Source organism: Mustela erminea, chromosome 17, assembly GCF_009829155.1.
Source record: "Mustela erminea isolate mMusErm1 chromosome 17, mMusErm1.Pri, whole genome shotgun sequence".
Classification (NCBI taxonomy): domain Eukaryota; kingdom Metazoa; phylum Chordata; class Mammalia; order Carnivora; family Mustelidae; genus Mustela; species Mustela erminea.
This window is the reverse complement of record NC_045630.1, coordinates 35,791,557-35,810,879: the sequence shown is the minus strand read 5'-3', so window position 1 is coordinate 35,810,879 and position 19,323 is coordinate 35,791,557. Positions and strand designations below refer to the sequence as shown.

At 39.2% G+C, this 19,323-nt stretch overlaps 1 protein-coding gene across 2 annotated transcripts in view; it reads right to left on the bottom strand.

Annotated features, from left to right (window-relative positions):
• SYT14 (synaptotagmin 14) overlaps window positions 1–19,081 on the bottom strand; it is a 198,947-nt gene extending 179,866 nt beyond the window's left edge. For both annotated transcript variants that reach the window (XM_032318621.1, XM_032318622.1), the window contains exons 1-2: window positions 18,962–19,081; window positions 4,908–4,955 (exon numbers count right to left, since the gene is read on the bottom strand). In XM_032318621.1, coding sequence (XP_032174512.1) covers window positions 4,908–4,955; window positions 18,962–18,974 — 61 coding nt within the window. In that variant the 5' untranslated portion in view covers window positions 18,975–19,081. The remainder of the gene's footprint in view (window positions 1–4,907; window positions 4,956–18,961) is intronic.
• Window positions 19,082–19,323: the final 242 nt, after the last annotated feature.

Below are 19,323 nucleotides of genomic sequence, written 5' to 3'. Positions count from 1 at the left end.
TTCTGCAAAACATAATTAACAATATAAGTGATAAGTGCCAATTAAGATAGATGTTACTAAATGGATAGGATGATAGCATTAAGATTAAAGAATAGAAGGAGCTACTCTATCTATGGTCAGTAGGAAATGTGTGATTGAAAAAGTAACACTTGGAATGAGTCCTAAAGGATTAGAGGAGTCAGTCATTCCAAGAGCTGCTAGGGGAGAGTATTACAGGCAGAGAAAATAGCCTGTAATAAAATCTTTAGCCAGAAACAAGCCTGGACATTTAATGAAGAAAAATAAAACCAATGTGGCTGAGGCATAGTGAGTAAAAGACAGTATGCATAAAACAAAAAGCACAAAGTGGGCCGGGCTCAAACAGTGTGTCAGGCTGAGTAATGGCCTCTCAAAGACGTCAATGTCCCAATCCCCAGAGCCAGTATGTATCACCCGAAATGGCAAAAAGGATTTTGCATATTTTGTTGTGTTAAGGATCTTGAGATGGCAAGATTACAGTGGATTATCCTACTAGTAGGCCTGATGTAATCCCCAGAGTTCTTAGAAGAGGGAGGGAGGCAGTCAGAATGAGTAGGAGAAAAAACAGAACATCAGAAGCAGAGTTTGTGGAGTGTATTTTGAAGGACCACAAGCCACAGAACACAGTTGGCCTCTAGATGGAAAAGATAAGGAAGCAGAGCCTCCCCTCCAACGTCCTGAAGAAGAGCTTGACCTTAAGCCCAGTGAAACTGACTTTGGACTTCTAGTCTCCAGAACTAGAAGAGAATAAGCTTGTGTTGTTTTAAGCCAGCAAAGCTGTGGTCATTTGTTACCACAGCCATAGTAAACGAATACAGAGTTTAGTAACTGAAAGTGGGGAGCTGCTGTAACATATACCTAACATAGGGAAGTGGCTTTGCAATTAGGTACTGGGGAGAAATCTGAAGAATTCTGGGGAGCATGACAGAAGAAGCCTAAAGTGCCTTGAGAAATATTTATTGCCTTTTAGGAGACACATAGGTATTAATGATTCTGCTAGTCAGGACTGAGGGAAAAAAATGAGGCACGTGGTAGGAAAAAAACCTTATACAGGTCTTAGATCTAGAAGACCTAAACAGGCAAAGGGATCACTGTGGAAACATAAACTTAAAGGTGCTGCTGGTGAGAAGTCAGAAAGAAAGGAAGAGCAGGAAACTGGAAACTGGAAACTGGAGAAAGGAGATCCTTGTGACCCAGTGGCAGGGGCCTGGCTAAACCATGTCTTACAGTTATATGGAAATTACCGTGAACTTGGATATTTAGCTAAGGGGATTTCCAAGCAATCTGCTGAAAGGGTGGCTGGGTTTATTCATGCTGTTTTTAGTAAACCTTGGGAGGAAACAGATAAATCAAGGGAAAAACTTTTAAGTAAAAAGGCAGGAGGACTTCATGATTTGGAAAATCCTCAGCCTATCCAGATTGTGAATTACACTAAAATTAGGCATTCAACGTCAAGAAAGCAGGCTCTGGAGCCAAGGGTAGAGCTAGACAACCTTTTGTCAGTGTCTCAAACTGAACACAACTCAGTAACACAGAGTTCTCTGAAGGGATTAAACCTACTACTCTTGGGTCTCTCCTACCCTCATCTGAGCAAAAGCCAAAGAAAGGAATGGAATAACCCAGGAAAGACCTGTGGAGAAGCACCTTGTCTGCCAGAATGAATCCCGATGACAGATAAGACTCACGGAGTTTCTGAGAATATTATATATAAACCCTGCCAGCCGGAACTGAAAGGGTCAAGAAGACGAAATACAAGAAGACTGAGGGACTACCAAAATCCTAGAGGCAGAAAACTGGTGCAAAGACACACTACCTTTCATGAAAAAGGAAAGATGACTCCAAGGGTAGAGTCTTAAACCCAGAGGGTTGGAGCTTCAGACCTCATGGTCAAGAGCTAGACAATGTGATTCCCAGATCTTGAAACCTAGAGCTTTTTCCCAGTTTCAAGTTTTAAAATTGCTGAGTACCAGTGACTCCTTTCTTCCTCCCATTTCCTCCCTTTCCTCCCTTATCCCATGCCTCCTCCATCACTGTATTTGGAGAGCAGGTAATTTGTTTTCTAGTTTCACAGGTCTACAGAGAGGAAAGGAATTTTGACCCATGATGGGTCATACCCAGAGTTTCACCCACACCTAATACAAACGATTTTAGATGAGGAGTTGATGATATTTAGATGATGTTTTGGACTTGGAGTTGATGCTACAATGTAAGGCTTTGTAGACCAGGGTAAGGCCTTTTAATTTTATTCCAGGTATAATGGGAATCCACAGGAGTGGACATTATATTTAAAATCTGATCTACATTTAATGCATGTAAACCTGATTCATATTTTAAAAGACCACTGGATCTAAAAAAAAAAAAAGGCTCACTAGTACATACTAAAGGAGAGAATTGTGGAAGTAGGGAAACTAGTTAGAAAATGATTCGAGTTGTGTAGGCAAGAGAAGACAGGAAAGCAGGCTACAAGGATAACAGCAGGATGGAAGCATCGTCTTGATGCCTTCAAAATCGATTTTGAAGGTAGAAGTGGCAGAACCAGTTAGTATATTAAATGGAAAGACAGAAGGAGAGAAAGAACAGTTATTCTTAAGGTCGGACTTGAGCAACTGGATAGACTGGGCTTTTTATCAGTGGAGACGGGGAAGACTGAGGAAGGTACAGGCTCATGTGAGAAAACTAAGACTTGCGCTTTAGACATGCCAAGTTGTTTGTGGGAGACATCCAGATAAAAAGATCAAGTAAATGCAGGATAGAAGAACAGGGAGCTCGAGGACAGCTCCGAGCTGGATTTACAAATATGTGTGGCATTTAAGAGAGAACTGAATAAAACCAAACAGAGGGAAAAGATGGAAAAGTGAAGCAAGTCTAGCACCAAACTCTGATACATTCCAGTATTTGAGTTCTGACAGAAGCGAGAAGCCAGGAAAGGAGAAAGAGAAGGAACAACCAAACAGGTAAAAAGAAGCCAGATATGTCATCAGAGATGCCATTTTACCAGAATCCCTGATATTAATTACAATTATTTGGCTTCATATAACCTTCAAATGCTCTCGGCTATCGAAGTCCAGCTTACCATGCAAAGGCTTTAGCTCTGAGCATTAATTTTGAAATATTTAAATACTTATGGAACATCAATCCCCTAGAAGAGGACACTGAACTAAGTGCCGAGGGCACAAACAAAGATTCAGAAATTTTCCACGAGATGGCTACAGTATGATCATTTTTTAAACTTTTAATCACACATTTAAAATTCTACAGAAAAGCAGAAAGAAGTGAAAAGGCTGGACTAGTAGAAATCTGGGCAAGGCATTGTCTGTGAACTACCTGGACTGGAATTAAGACAGCAATACAGAACAAGAAGAAGACCCATACTAAAAAGGTGTGTTCAGATCATCACCGATCTCTGTCTATACTATTTTCTCTGCTGTAGCTTTATGTTCCCATCATAGCCACAAAAGAGCCTCTGCGCATTTACTATCTTCCATTCTAGTGGTCTCTGCTCTGGTCTTTTCATTCACCTACCCACAGCTTTCACAACTTTTGATTCCAAGTGATTTGTACAGTGTCTTCTATCCCACCAAATAAATTCTGTGTTTCAAAAAGTTTTGGTGGGAAAGGCTAATAACTGTAAAATTATTTAAAACATTTTTAGTAATTCCAGATTAATATATTATAAAGGTTTTAAAAATGTTTACATCAAGGAAAAAAACAATGTATACATCTGTCCCCCCCCCATATTAGATAAGAAGTATCAATTGACAATGATTATAGCATGAAAATCATAATAAAAAATTTGAGATTTGGGGAAATGGACCTCAATTTTCTCCTCTATGTTGCCAGAGGAAAGGTATATAAACAACACTTTAATAAAGGAGGCAGGGTGTTTTTAAATGTACAGCCGTCACCCGTAGTGACACATAAACTGTAGTATGACCATGTTAATAATGGTCACACAAATTCACCTTAGAAGGATTAGAAATTTTTTCAACTCTAAAGCAGCTGAGGCTTTTCAGACCTGCTGAAGACTTACTGAATGTATGTTGACATTTCCCTGGCACACCGAACAGGTATCACAAATACAGATGCTGCCTCAAACCTTCTTAGGGTGAAATAGTGGGGACAGAATTGCTGCTCGCTGGCCAGACTCAGGAGGGCCAAGTCAGTTTTCAAAAGAGATGCAAGAAAAACAAAGTCTCCCAAGTTTAAAAAGAGAAAAGAGTACTAAATTTGTGAGGATTTCCTCCCCTGACCTCCCCAGATGCATCTTTTCCTTTCTTCACACCATTTCACGGATTTCTCATTACTCGTGAATGTGGGGACTCCCAAGGATCTCCTGATTCTTGCAAATCTAGAGAAGATCTGATTCCTTGCCTCCCACCTAATAACTGAATTACCTTTCCTGGGGCCACCTTGTTGAACCACCCAGTTGCCAGGTGGCTCCTTCTAAGGAAGCATAGACAGTTGTTGGTGTCAAAGGATGCTGTGGTCTTTGGACATGGTCCCGATCTGAATTTCAACCAACTCCTCACATCTCTCTGATGGGGTACAGTAATAGAACAGAAGTCAATGGGAGATCAGCATGCACTCAGATTCCAGATTCTGAAAGGGAACAAAAATCAAACCCTCTATTCTGTGCCTCTTCACCATGTCTAATAACCAATATGCTAGAAACCAGGCTTTATCAGCCCAACAAAACTAAATATAAAGCAACAACTCTCAATAACCACATAATAAACAATACACACTTTATGGATACTTAAGTCTATAATACAAATAAAAAATATTAGTACTTATTACATTTTATTCTAAGTGCAAATTACCTGCCATCTTAACATATGCTGTGAAGTATTCGTTTTGTATCAAAATATCCATGCAGAGCATTGACTTACCTTTTCGAATACAGATAAGTTCATGTACTCCACAGGTTCTTTCTCCACCTGTTAAAAAAAATTTGTTAGAAGTTAAAAAGAGGAAATAATGTGAGTTTGACTATTATAAAAAACTGTTTTAAATTAGCTTTTACCGATGACCTCGGGAGAAAGTTTCCTAATCTTCCTTAAATTCAACTATATGATAACTTGCTGTCCAGAATTTCCTTGAACCCATAAACTAAGATCTTATAAAGTCTTGGAATAAAGACTTCATCCAAGCCAAGCCTGTTATTTTAATGGCAATCTTCTCAAGAGCAGATATCATATCACCATTTCCTAAGGACCTCTTCACATCATCTAGAAAGAACCACTGTAGGAGAAAAGCCACTTCTGTATCTGAGGTTTAATATACACAGGTAAGTTAATATGGAAAGGTCAACCCTGGAAAGGCCCTATTTATATATTATCACATATATACTCATATGGTATAAAATGAAATGTAATCTTTTCCCTGGGTAGCTAAAGAATACCCACCCTAGGGGTGCCTGGGTGGCTCAGTTGTTAAGCGTCTGCCTTTGGCTCAGGTCATGATTCCAGGGTCCTGGGACTGAGCCCCACACTGGGCTCTCTGTTTAGTGGGAACCCTGCTTCCCCCTCTTCCACACCCCCTGCTTGTGTTCCCTCTCTCAATGTCTCTTTCTCTGTCAAATTATAAAATCTTTTAAAAAGAAAAAAAGAATATCCACTCTTATAAATCTGTAAAAAAAAATTTATAAATAGAATGATAAAAACAAATTTAACCACAATGACAAAAATTACTCTATCATAAAAGTAATAAAAAAGTAAATAAAAATAATATAGTCTCTATACAAATAGGCATTTCCTTCACTCTGAAACATAATGCCACTGTTTTATATGAATGCAAACTAAATGAAACTCTGTAGTATTCTATATATGCATGACCTTATAATTACACTGTGAATTATGTTTAAACTTTGCATAATAGAAATATTAAATAATTTAATCTTAACTCATTACAGAAGATTATGAAGAGCTATGAACAGTTAAGTGTATATCTTATAACACTTATAAAAAATAGAAATAGCTTACAGCAGTAACATGAGAGGTAAATGCCATGATATCCACTTAAAAAAGTAGGTCATCTGAGAAGCAAGCTAAAAAACTACAAAACAGTATTTCTGTCACTAAAGTAGGTTAGATCTGTATTCCAACTTGGTTGTAACAACGCCAGGTTTGTTATTATTATCAACACAACAAACTAATCACTGGTTATCAGGAAGACAGACTTAGCAAGAAGAAATACCTAACCTAAAGCAATGATTATGAAACAACCATCATTCAGCAAACCTCCGTGTAAATGTACTGAGACGTTACTAACTGGAATATTACCAATGGGCAACCACTGATCACTTGCTGAAGGGCAAGAATGAGCTACAACTACACACCACATAGCTTTAATACTGAGAAGAACCTAATAAAAAACCAGAAAGAGGAAATTTACCAAATTACAGAAGAAACTATTTTCAAGAAATTTGGAAGAATCATAAAATTAACAATAACATAACTATAACACACACTAATGCCATCACTGATGTTTTCAGAGGCCACATAAAAATATTTCTTATATGGTCATTAAGGCCTATTCTCCAGAAGATAACACTTGTAGTATAACGCAGTTTGCCTCATGTACTTAATTCATGTTAGTAAGACTGTACTTTTTAAAGCCTTAAATCTGGACTTTCCCTATATTTAATGTAAATTGGTTAGGTCTTGGCATATAATACTAATCTTAAATATAAGTGTATGGTTTTTTGCAGGCTTAGTATTAATAGTAACAATAAAAATATTATATAAGATTTTTCTCAAAACTACAAAGCTAACTCCCACTTTTAAAAGTATTCGATTTATCTATATCAAACGAAAGAACTTCATAAATAAAAAGCTAAGTCAAGGAATTGCTATATTTTTAAATTTATAGAGTCAATTTATAATTGTCAAATTTGTCCAAGTATGCACAAAAATCACATAACTAGAAAAAAAGAGATCGAGCTCTACTCTTCCTAGCATCTGTTACCAAAATTCTAACCAAGTGAGATTCTGATGATGTACATGTGGAAATCAAGAATAATCACTATCATTACTGAAATGAAAAGGAATATTAAGGATAAATAAATGCCAGGCAGTGACATCCGGGGGGCTCAGTTGGTTAAAAGTCTGCCTTTGGCTCAGGTCATGATCCCAGGGTCCTGAGATCAAGTCCCACATTGGGCTCCCTGCTCAGCGGGGAGCCTGCTTCTCCCTCTCCCTCTGCTTCCCACTCTGCCTGCTTGTGCCCACTCTCTGTCAAATAAATAAATAAAATCTTAAAAAAATAAATGCCAGACAGTAAAATGAAATTTAGGGAAAAAACCTTCCTTTTAAAAGTATAAAAGAAACACAGAAAGTTAAATAAACTTTATTACTGGACATTGAAATCAATATTCCTTTTCCCCCCAATCCTTTCAGAGACCAGTTAAGAGTGTTAAGGAAAAAATATGCATTCTATATGTTAAAAGTATAGGTTTTAATGAATAGGTTTGGGAGTCAAAAGGCTTAAATAATTTTTCAATCAGAGATAGAGTCAACTTTGTACAAACTTCATGCCTTGTTCTAAAACCTCTAAAAATAAGTCTGAAAAGTTTCCAAATGAGTCAAATTTGTAAACAAAAGGCAAGTCACAGTAGGCATATCCTGACTTAGATATGGTGGCAATTCAGAAAATGGCTTACTGATTTTAAGAGTATAATGCACAGGGGAATGATTATTTTTTAAAATTTCAGCTTTATTGAGGTATAGCTGAACATATAAAGTTGTAAGATATTTAAAGCACACATTGTGATAGTTTGATATAAGTATATAACAAATATGCAAGTCAAATGCATAGAAAAATGATTATTGATCATTTTTATTGAGTTAGAATTGACATAGAACACTGTGTAAGTTTAAGGTATACATGTTGATTTGATATTTATATATCTCGATACGATTACCACCATAGCCTTAGCTAACACCTCTATGGCATCACATAATTATCATTTCTTGTGTGTGGTAGTCACAATTAAGATCCAGTCTCTTAGCAACTTCTAAGTTTATAACATAGTATCGTTGTCTAGAACCACTGTACTGTGCATTAGCTTGCCAGGACTTATTTATCTACGGGTTGCAAGTTTTCACCCTTAACATTTCCCAATTCCCCCAGCTCCCCCAGACCCTGGTAATCACCATTCCACTCTCTGTTTTTACAAGTTCAGCTTTTTTTAGATTCCACATTTAAGAGATACCATATACTGTCACTCGTGTCTGACTTATTTCACTTAGCATCCTTGTCGTCACAAATGGCAGGACTTCCGTCTTTTTAGGGCTGAATAATATTCCGTTGTATATACATATACCACCTTTCTACCCATTCCTCCACTGACGGACAATTGGGCTGTGTCTTGGCTGTTGCGAATAACACTGCAATCAACATGGAAGCACAGATATCTCTTCAATATATTTTTTTCATGTCTTTTAGCTATGTGCCCAGCTGGGGGATTGCTGCATCTTATGGTGTTCTATTTTTAATTTTTTTAAGAAACCACCATACTGGTTTCCACAGTAGCTGAACCAATTTGGGGGAATGATTATTTAAAGTAATAAATTAGTCAGTCTTTTTAGAAAGAGCGAAGTCTTCTACTAAAATGAATAATCATCCTCAAATGAACACTTATATAAATACAATTTTTCACACATCAAATTTACTGCAAACATATTAACACTAATGAAAACATGGGAGACCTTAAGAGAACGACAGAATATAAAAAGCGATCAGAAGTTGGAAATAAAGTTGTCTAGCTCATTAGAATAAATAAACTGAGGCACTAAACATTAAGTTGCTCAGGATCACTAGTTTATTGTCAGAAAAAATAATTAGGACCCTAGGGCTGTTATAGTAAGGAATTTAAAAATAGACTTTTCTTCATTTTATGAAAAAAAATAAAAATTATGAAATAGTTTTCTAATCCTTTAAGGTAATTTAAATAAAAGTCAGTTTCTCAAAACTATTCTTAGAGATAATACCAGCCTTGCTCTTGAAATAATCATCTCAGTAACATGGAAATGAGAAATAGAAAATGACAAGCTTAGTCACAGTTACCATCTTTTCCCTCAGGCAAACCCATGTAGGAGCATAATGTAAACCAGCAGAATCCTCTACAATTGGCTTTAAGTACACAGTTTAAGAGGAAATAAATGTGTGTGGGCACACGCAGACATGCTACGAATGTGTGCATGTGTGTACAGATGCACATTACCAGGAGTGTACCTGGGAAACAGGACTTTCTTTTTAAGCAGGGATTGAGGGGGGGGTGGCCATAGGGATTTATAATGTATGTACTTTTCCATATGCCACGGGCAATGATGTTACAGTCCCATCAAAATATGCCCAGTTATACAAAAATGGAATTAAACCTAAAGACTTACAGTTTATTTAAAATGGAACTAGGAGTCCTTTTTAAAATTGACTTTATTTTTTCTACCATGTAAATTTTGACCAATAAATGAAGTCACTACAATTTACAGGCTCTATTAATTTCTTCTCAAACACCGCAAGGCTACTTTAGAAATACCTTAAATTTGGGGCACATGGGTGGCTCAGTGGGTTAAGCGCCCAACTCGTGATTTCGGCTCAGGTCATAATCTCAGGGCTGTGGGATCAAGCTCTGCTTCAGGCTCCTAGCTCAGTGGGGAGTCTGTTTCCCTCAGTCTTGTCTGTCTGTCTCTCTCTCTTCCCCTCCCCCCCCGACTCATACTCCATCTCTCTAAAAAAATAAATAAATCTTTAAAAAAAAAAACCTTAAATTCTACCTTATCTAAAGATGTCACTGAAACATATGCATTAAAGTGGTTCAAAAAATAAATTGTGTCACTTATAACTCTGCTATAGTTAATTCTTAAGCAGACATCTATGCTATAATAGGCATGAAATAGTAAGTGTTTCCTATTAATGTTGCCAACTCTCCTCCCACAATCAATTTAACCCATTTAGACCAAAGTCACTAATCTCTAGATACCTTTCAGTTTTGATCCTAATTAAGTCATTCAAGGAATAATGTCAATTTTTTAAAAAGATTTTTATTTATTTACTTGACAGAGATCAAAGGTAAGCAGAGAGGCAGGCAGAGAGAGAGGAAGGGAAGCAGTCTCCCAGCTCAGCAGGGAGCCCAATGTGGGGATTGATCCCAGGGCTCTGGGATCATGACTTCAGCAGAATGCAGAGGCTTTAACCCACTGAGCAACCCAGATGCCCTGGAATAATCACTGAAAGCAGAGTGTTACGGAAAGATTATGGTTTCTGAACTGAAGAGCCAGTCTTCAATTTTTTTAAGGATTTTATTTACTTATTTGAGAGAGAGCGAGCAAGTGCATCAGTGGGTAAGGGTACAGACATATATAGGAAGAGGGACAAGCAAACTTCCTGCTGAGCAGGACCTTGAGATCATAACCTGAGCTGAAATCAGATGGTTAACCAACTGAGCCACCCAGGTGCCCCCAAGCTTCAATTTTAAAGACAGTATCACCTAGTATTTTCTTTGTGAACCTTGTACTTAGAAGAAAAAAGAAAAGTAACTAAATTCACTTGAGTAGTAATAATAGTAACCCCAGATGGAAAATGGCTTTCATTTTAGTATACCAGTTTCAGGGATTTAAAAGTAGCCAGCCACTTTGGAAAACAATGTGGAGATTCCTTAAGAAATTAAAATTCCTTAAGAATTAAATTCCTATGACCCTGCAATTGCATTACTGGGTATTTACCCCAAAGATACAGATGTAGTTAAAAGAAGGACCATCTGGACCCCAATGTTCATAGCAGCAATGGCCACAGTTGCCAAACTGTGGAAAGAGCCAAGATGTCCTTCAACGGACAAATGGATAAGGAAGATAAGTCCATATTAACTATGGAGTATTATGCTTCCATCAGAAAGGATGAATACCCAACTTTTGTATCAACATGAACAGGACTGGAAGAGATTATGCTGAGTGAAATAAGTCAAGCAGAGTCAATTATCATATGGTTTCACTTAATTGTGGAGCATAAGGAATAACACGGAGGACATGGGGAGATGGAGAGAAGTGAGTTGGGGGAAATCGGAGGGGGAGGTGAACCATGAGAGACTGTGGACTCTGAGAAACAAACTGAGGGCTTTGGAGGGGAGAGGGGGTGGGAGCTTGGGTGAGCCTCGTAGTGGGTATTAAGGAGGGCACATACTGCATGGAGAACTGGGTATGGTGCATAAACAATGAATTCTGGAACACTGAAAAGAAATTTAAAAATAATAAAAATTAAAAAAAAAAAAAGAAAAGTAGCTGCTGGAATGGGGGTGGAAGGCAATGTCTAGAGGAATGCTAAAACTAAGTCCACATGGGGTAGGGCAGAGATATGGAAAAGATACTTTAACAAAACAGATGTCTGCTGTAGTCAAGAGAAGAAGCTTCGCCATGCATCTGCTCTCCATGACTAAGATGATGGATAGATGATGCCTGGCCCATGACGAGCACCCAAAAAATGTTAATTCCCTTTGCATTCCTCACAAGTAGAACACGAAATTCAAAGAAAACTTGGACTTACGCCTAGAGACAGAAAAGATTGTGTATGTTTTCTTCTCTTCTACAGTATTACTTGTCAGTTAATTTCAAACACTCTCCTATGAAAATATTCCTAAATAAAAGTCTTATAGTCCTCAATTTGTGCTCTTTTTGAATTTCTCTTTTTCTAAGGTTTTTTTTGTGTTTTTTTTGTGGTTTTTTTTTTGTTTGTTTGTTTTTAATGTATTTGAGAGGGAGAGAGAGCATGAGCAGAGGGGCAGAAGGAGAAGGAGAAGTAGACTCCCTGTTGAGCAGGAATCCCAATGTGGGGCTTGATCCCAGGACTCTGGGACATGACCTGAGCTGAAAGGCCAACACTTAACTGACTGAGCCACCAAGGTGCCCCTTCTGAGAATTTTTCTTAAAAAAAAAAAAAAATAATAATAATAATCTTTTAGGCCTCCAGTCACCTGGGAGTTAATTTTCCAAATTAGAATTCCTTTAATTTTTAGTTGTTGCTGTGTAATTACTAGAGTTAATCTGAATAAGTGCTTTCTGTACTTACTCTTACAAGCTCATTTTATGTATAATATGCCTATACAATAGCCTAAATTTTGAGAAACATACTTGACACCCTCTGGCATCTCACAGAATAACCAATTATATCTGTTTTCATAACAATATCTTAGAGTACTTTATAATCTTCAAACCATGTGCTAAATACAGTATTAGCTTTTGATCCATATAAATTCCTATGAATTTATTCCACAACTTTTTCCAAGAGGTGCAAATTTTATCCTATAAAAGTAAACTTACTGTTCATAAACATAAGCCATTTCCCTACTTCTGAGCAACTTTTAATTTGGTTTTTGAGTTAATTATGTTTTGGACTGTTTAGAAGCTCGTTAAGATAATACCCTAAAACTCTGAATAAATATAGGCTCATAAAAAGGTATTCTACTTAATTTAATTTTCTAGTTAAATGAGAACACCTTTTGTTTTGACTGCTGCACCAGATAATTTGTTAAAGCTATTAATATGCATTATTACATTAGTAAGTTCAGAATACTGAAGATAATTTTTCATTAAAATACTGTCTCCTGATGATTCAGAATATTACTGTGAATATCAATTCTACTACAGCTTTAAAATATGATAGAAAGGGACGCCTGGGTGGCTCAGTTGGTTAAGCAGCTGCCTTCGGCTCAGGTCATGATCCCGGCGTCCTGGGATCGAGTCCCACATCGGGCTCCTTGCTCCATGGGGAGCCTGCTTCTCCCTCTGACTCTGCCTGCCACTCTGTCTGCCTGTGCTCACTCTCACGCTCTCTCTCTCTCTGACTAAATAAATAAAATCTTTAAAAAAAAAAAATGATAGAAAAAGTTCTGAATGCACATATGAATCCTAGAAGTTTGTTTTTAAATAAATTCCTGATGAGAGTTTACTGTATTGGCACTATTTCCTCCTTAAAAAAGGTAAATCAAGGGTTCCAAATTGTTGGGTTTTAGTTAAGATTTTACTGCACAGACATACCAAATATACACATAATTACCTTACTCAAAAGTTTCGAATGTTTTACTGATAGCAGTTGGTTCGATCCAAGGTTTTCCCTATATAGGCCCTTTCTTGTTAGGTATAAACGAGGCAGGATTGGGGAAGTGGGGGAAAGAATGAAGTCAGCTAAACGGAAATCAAATCCAGGAAGACACTCTATGACGCTCCTACACATATGCTATGGACAAACATTATAATCACTTTTAAAGAAAGCAATAATGCAAACAGCATTACTCAACAAAGAAATAAGTCAACATGCGGTTCTCTTGCTTTCTACAATGGCAGGCATTGTAGCATTCTAAAATTACCTAAAACAACAAAACCCGAAATGTTTCTTATTTCAAATGTTTCTCTACTGTTCCCTCCTTTTTCCTAACTTTGTTTAGCGAATTAGGAGACAACCCGTAAGTAGATAAAGCCCTCCAAAGTACTTACAGAGAGGTCCCTGAACAAATATACTGCTTATCTAACTTGGTGCAAAATCTCTGCAAAGTGTTAGAAATTTTATTCCTGCTGAAAATCAAAATATCCTTTTTGGGGATATTATGGGTTGAACTGAACTGTAAATCTTCAAAAAAAAAAAAAAAGTGTTCAGTAAATTGCCTCCCTCTGCCACAGACTGTGCACAGGCTGGCCTTTCTCATCCTATAATCCTCCCTTACATCCCAATGATCTCTTTCCAACAGTAACAGGGAAAGCAGGAAAGGAGTGTGATGTTCTCCCTCAGCACTAGGAATGGGATAGGTTTGTACTGGGTTTTTAATTCAATATTTCAAAAGTCCAAATTCTGCCTTGGAGATCTTAGAGTCCCAAGTCTTCAAGAGCACCTCAGAACTGTACTGATGATTTAAAAAATATATATGTGGAAGTATGTGGTAAACTACAGAGTGCCTTTATGAATAAAAATATGTACACACACGTTTACACACACACAAATTCCTTCTAATACAGTCTTCTTTTATAGCTTTTAAAAAATACTACTCAGAGAGATTAAATAGTCAAATACAAAGCACAATAACAATAAAGGTGGATTCTTTTTACTTCAGCAAAAAAGTTTTGCAAAGAGTGTTCTGATGTTCTTACGGAGGGTCAGAAAGACGCGGACAGAACCAAGGACGAGCACAGAGCAGATCCTTAAAGATCTCTATCCTGAGGGTTTAAATGCTAGTTTTGCATTTTACAAAGAAAACTAGCAAGAATTCAGAAAATGGGTTGGAAGGAACCCTAAAACTAGTGCTAACAAAACAAGACTAGCTTAGAAAACTGATACAAGCCTATTAATGGGAGGGAAAAAACTTAAGTGGAAGCCCTAAGCATCACGGAGATGCAGACTTGGCAGGACTTACTGATCAACAAGGGGGAGTGCGTTTAAGACAGGGCTGATTTCCAGATTTCTAGCTCAGATACCTGGTTATTTAAAAATACCACTCACTAAATCTGCGTGGAGTGGGGAGTACAGAGGTGACAACTTCAGTTGGGGACATTCTGAATGTCCCAAACTAAATATTTTGGATTTCTGTGGAACATGCAAGATATCTAGCTACTGTCTGAAAATTATGAAAATTCTGTGTACTTTTATTTATAGTGCACTTTTATTTTTTTCCAGTTTTTATTTAAATTTCAGTTTGTTAACATACAGTGTAATATTAGTTTTGGGTATATAATACAGCGATTCAACACTTCCATACAACACTTGGTTCTCATTATAAGTGTTAATAGCGCACATTTGGGGGTCTAGGGTGGCTCAGTCAGTTGAGTGTCTGACTCTTGATTATGGCTCAGGCCATGGTCTCAGGGTTGTAAGACTGAACCCCTGAGTCAGGCTCTGTGCTTGGCAGGGATTCCACTTGAGATCTTCTCTCTCCCTCTGACCACCCCCCCCATGTGTGCACACACTCCTTCCCTCTCTCTAAAATAATAAATCTTTTTTAAAAAATACTGCATTTTTAATTTATTGGCTCCAGAAAGCAGAACTAAGGTGAGCAGATAGATAGAAGTTACTGAATGGCAGGTTTTTGGTCAAATATACCTGGGGAATGGATGCAATCAATGTAGCTAAAGTAGAGAATTCCATTATAACAATTCAAAATATATTTGTTGGGTACATACTATATTTAGATACTGCACAAAATATAAGGAGTAAAAAAATAAAACATTACTCTCCAGGAATTGACAGGGAGGACAAATTACAAACAAGCGATTATAAAATTACTCAACGTGTGCAATTACAGCAGCATGTATGTAAAGAGTATGTAAAGTATGTATAAAAAGTATGTAAAGAGGATGAGAACAGGGTTAAGAATGGAAACACAAAGAACATTAGGCAATGTAGATGAAAAGAAGACTAAGAAGTAGGTAATCAAAAGAGGAGGAGAAAATTTCAAAAAAAACCCAAAACTAAACAAGAAATGGTTAACAATGTCTGATTGATGGAGGCCAACATTAAAAGAGTTAATACACTGGATGTCAACTATAGGTCTTGACAGGCTTGGGTAGAGCAATGATTCCCAACCTGGTTATCATTGGACCTCTAGGGTAACAATACGGCTCTGTAAACTACTTGATATTCCAAAATGTTTTCTCAAAATCCTAACTTAAACTAAGATAGGCTAACTTCTTCAGCTTTAACTGGAATTACATTAGATCAATGTGATAACACGACCATTTTATATTTGTCTGAAGTCCTGATCAGCAGTTACCTGTCTGATTAAAGGAAGAAATGAATGATTACTTTTATGTAAAATACGGGTTTTACATAGAGGAGGAAATAAAAGTAACCCTTACTACTTAAAAATCTAAACTCAGGGGGTAAAATGTTGCTACAGCTGATGAGAACATGCCTAACAGATACAAATGATTTGTTCTGATTGATCTGCTATGCAAGGGATTTAAGACACCTGATTTTAAAGTAGTCCAGCTGGAAGAGATTCCATGGTTTTGGTTGATTTCAACCTCATCTTGAGCCAACATGCAGTTCCAAAAAGGCTATGTTACTCGACAATACATTTGGAATGAAATGGCTCACTACCATATTTCAAACTTTAAAACATACAACTACACACCATCCAGAGGAAGAATTGGATATTTTGTCTACAACAGAAAATGTTCAATCACAGTCTTCAAATGGTGGAAGGGATGTCATACATACAGGGAAGAGTGGACTTCTAATTTATTGCTCCAGAAGGCAGACCCAGGATAAGTAGATAGAAGTTACTGAATGGCAGATTTTCATTGAATTTATATGCCACTGAATGTTTTTATACAAAAGGTGATTCATCTTTTGTTGTTCGCACTACATTATAATTGCATGGCTAAAATTATCAGTCTCCCCTACTAGAACATGTGCGCCTTGAGGGAAGGAGTATGGTCTTAGGCATCTTTATGGCCCCACAGAATCGCACAGAACACCAAGTACAGCTAGTGCTCAATAAGGCTGCTGAACTAATAGGTAAAAGGGGCTGAATGCTTTATGAGCCACTTCACTGGGAAGAAGTTTGAATGCGATGCCCCCTTGGGCCCCTAAAATTCTAAGATGCGCCTAGTACAAAGTCCTCATCCAAAGCTCATTTCACTTCATAACACAGCAAGGGAATGGTATGTATAAAGAATGGGCTCTGATCTCAGGGTCCTGGGATCGAGTCCCGCATCGGGCTCTCTGCTCAGCGGGGAGCCTGCTTCCTCCTCTCTCTCTCTCTCTGCCTGCCTCTCTGCCTACTTGTGATCTCTCTCTGTCAAATAAATAATCTTAAAAAAAAAAAGGGGGGGGCGCCTGGGTGGCTCAGTGGGTAAAGCCGCTGCCTTCGGCTCAGGTCATGATCTCAGGGTCCTGGGATCGAGTCCCGCATCGGGCTCTCTGCTCAGCGGGGAGCCTGCTTCCTCCTCTCTCTCTCTCTGCCTGCCTCTCTGCCTACTTGTGATCTCTCTCTGTCAAATAAATAAATTAATTACTTAAAAATCTTAAAAAATAATAATAAATAATAAAAAAAAGAATGGGCTCTGATATGTGAAAACAGCACAGTTAGATTAACCTGACCCAATATCTTTATCTGAAATGCTAATATTAACTTTAGTCTCTTTACCAAACTAGAAAACATAAAATTCAACTTCTTTATATTAATGAAAACTTTAACGAATGCTTGCGTTACTGATGTGAATATCTGAAACACAGAAGAATCTCTAGAATATAAGAAAATTTCAAAAATCTTGTTCTTAAACGTGTAACTAGTAGTAGGCAGAGAAAAAGCCATCAGTTGACATAAACAAATGATCACATATCATCAGCCAGGCCACAGGCTGACATAATGACATAAATGATCACATTTAACTGCGCGGGGCAGGGAGGGAGGAGAGGACTGAGAAAAAGAGAAAAAAAATGTAAAATATTTCAAGAAATTAAAAGTTACAGGGTTAGATCCAGATGCTATCTGGCTAATTCTTCCTCACTGTCTGCATAAACTTTTTAGCTTTACCACATCATTAAGAAATACTACAACAAATCGGTTGTAGAAATAAAGAACAAAACATTAATCAGTGGATGTGGTTTCCTCTAGTTAAAAGCACAGTAAGGAAGAGTTTGAAAGTACCACTCTGGATAACAGGAATATCAAAGATTATAAGTAGATCTTCTCCCAAGTGCTTTCCACCAGGTTAGCTAAAGTAGTTATCTGAAATGTGTCTGAATGTGTGTCTTGCATATAACAGATAATCAATCCCTTAAGGTAACAAAATAAAAATAAGCACACAGCTCAAGTTATGTTGAAGACCAAACCATCTGACAAAAAGGAATCCCCAGAGATACGAGCTATTGCTGATTAGCCAGTCATCAAGATGGGAAGTCCTCTTTAAAGTTTTACTTAGGAGGAAGACACATAAAATTTAAGCTAATGATGATATACCAGAGGTACGAGATGATGTGAATCTGTACACACGTGCGCCCGTACAGGTAAATATTACAAACTACTTTCACTGAGTTAAGCTAAGAGTCTCACAGGGGCTGGAAGATGCTGCAGTCTTTCACATAAACATCCTAGACGTGTGATGTTAATTTTCACAATATCCTCCTTAAAAACAAAGCAAAATATACTTCATACCAGATAGATGTTTTTGGCACAAAAGGAAAATACACTCTGATGCCAACCAACTACCTTCTCTGGCTGGGCAGTAAATACTAAGCTACTTTTTGAAAATACTGAGTATTGTTGACACTATAACACTTAGTGGACTGATAATACATGCAGGATTCTAAGTGCGCGTTTATTATTTCAGATGTATCCACTTCTCTTTCTTAGGGGGGGAAAAGGCAGTTTTGAGTGCTGAGGTGGGGGGGCAGGGACGCTTGAGGAAATTAACCTCATCCCAAATTTCCTGGCCCCCTACAACAGCAAACAGAAGGGTATGGACAGAGAGTGCAACCCAGCGTCAGCTCCAGAGAAGGGACTAAGAAGGGTTACGACTGGGACAGCAAAACTGGACTCCCAGTTTGGTAGCAAGGGGGGCACCGCGGGAGCAGGGGTGCGGGGAAGGGAGCTCAGAAGAGAGGGAACGCCCCGCAGTCCCTAAGTCCCCCGACCCGTCCCGCGGGCTCCGCAGGGCCGCACCGGAGCTGCACTCGGCGCCGCCAGGCACGGCACCTGTCAGGCGGACCGGCTCCTCCCCGCGCTGGGGCACGGGCTGAGGCCGACAGTACCGCCGGGGCGGGAGCGAGCGAGCCGGCGGAGCCGCGGCGCCGCTCCGCCCACCCGTCTCCCGAGACGCGGTCGGGACCCCTGTGCCTCCGCTGCCCGCTCCCCGCCCGCAGGCAAGTGCCCCACCCGCGCCACGGCCTCCGGAGCGCCTGGGAACCTGGCTCTCTGGGCGTTCCCCCTCCTCCCACACCGCGGCCGGCCTCCACTTACCTTCAATCGCCATGATGTGCTCGCCATGGACCGCACCAACTGGATGGCGGGGGCGGCGAGCGGGCGTGCGGGCGGAGGACGCGCCGAGTCCGCCAGCCAGAGGGGCGGGGCCGGCCCCGCAAACGCCGGGCTGCGCGGCCCGGAGGGGAGCCGCGGGCGGGGCGGGCTGGGGCCGGGAGGAGGAGGGGCTCCCCGTGCGCCCGACTGCTGGCCGCCGAAGAAATGGAACCTTCCCCGGCCGCCGCCGCTGTCGCCAGCACGTGACGCCGCCCCGCCCCCACCTCGCCACCCCCACAGAGCCTCGCGCCGGGATTCAAAACAGGTGCCCAGTCCGGGGAGCCGGGGCACCGGCGCCTGAGAGC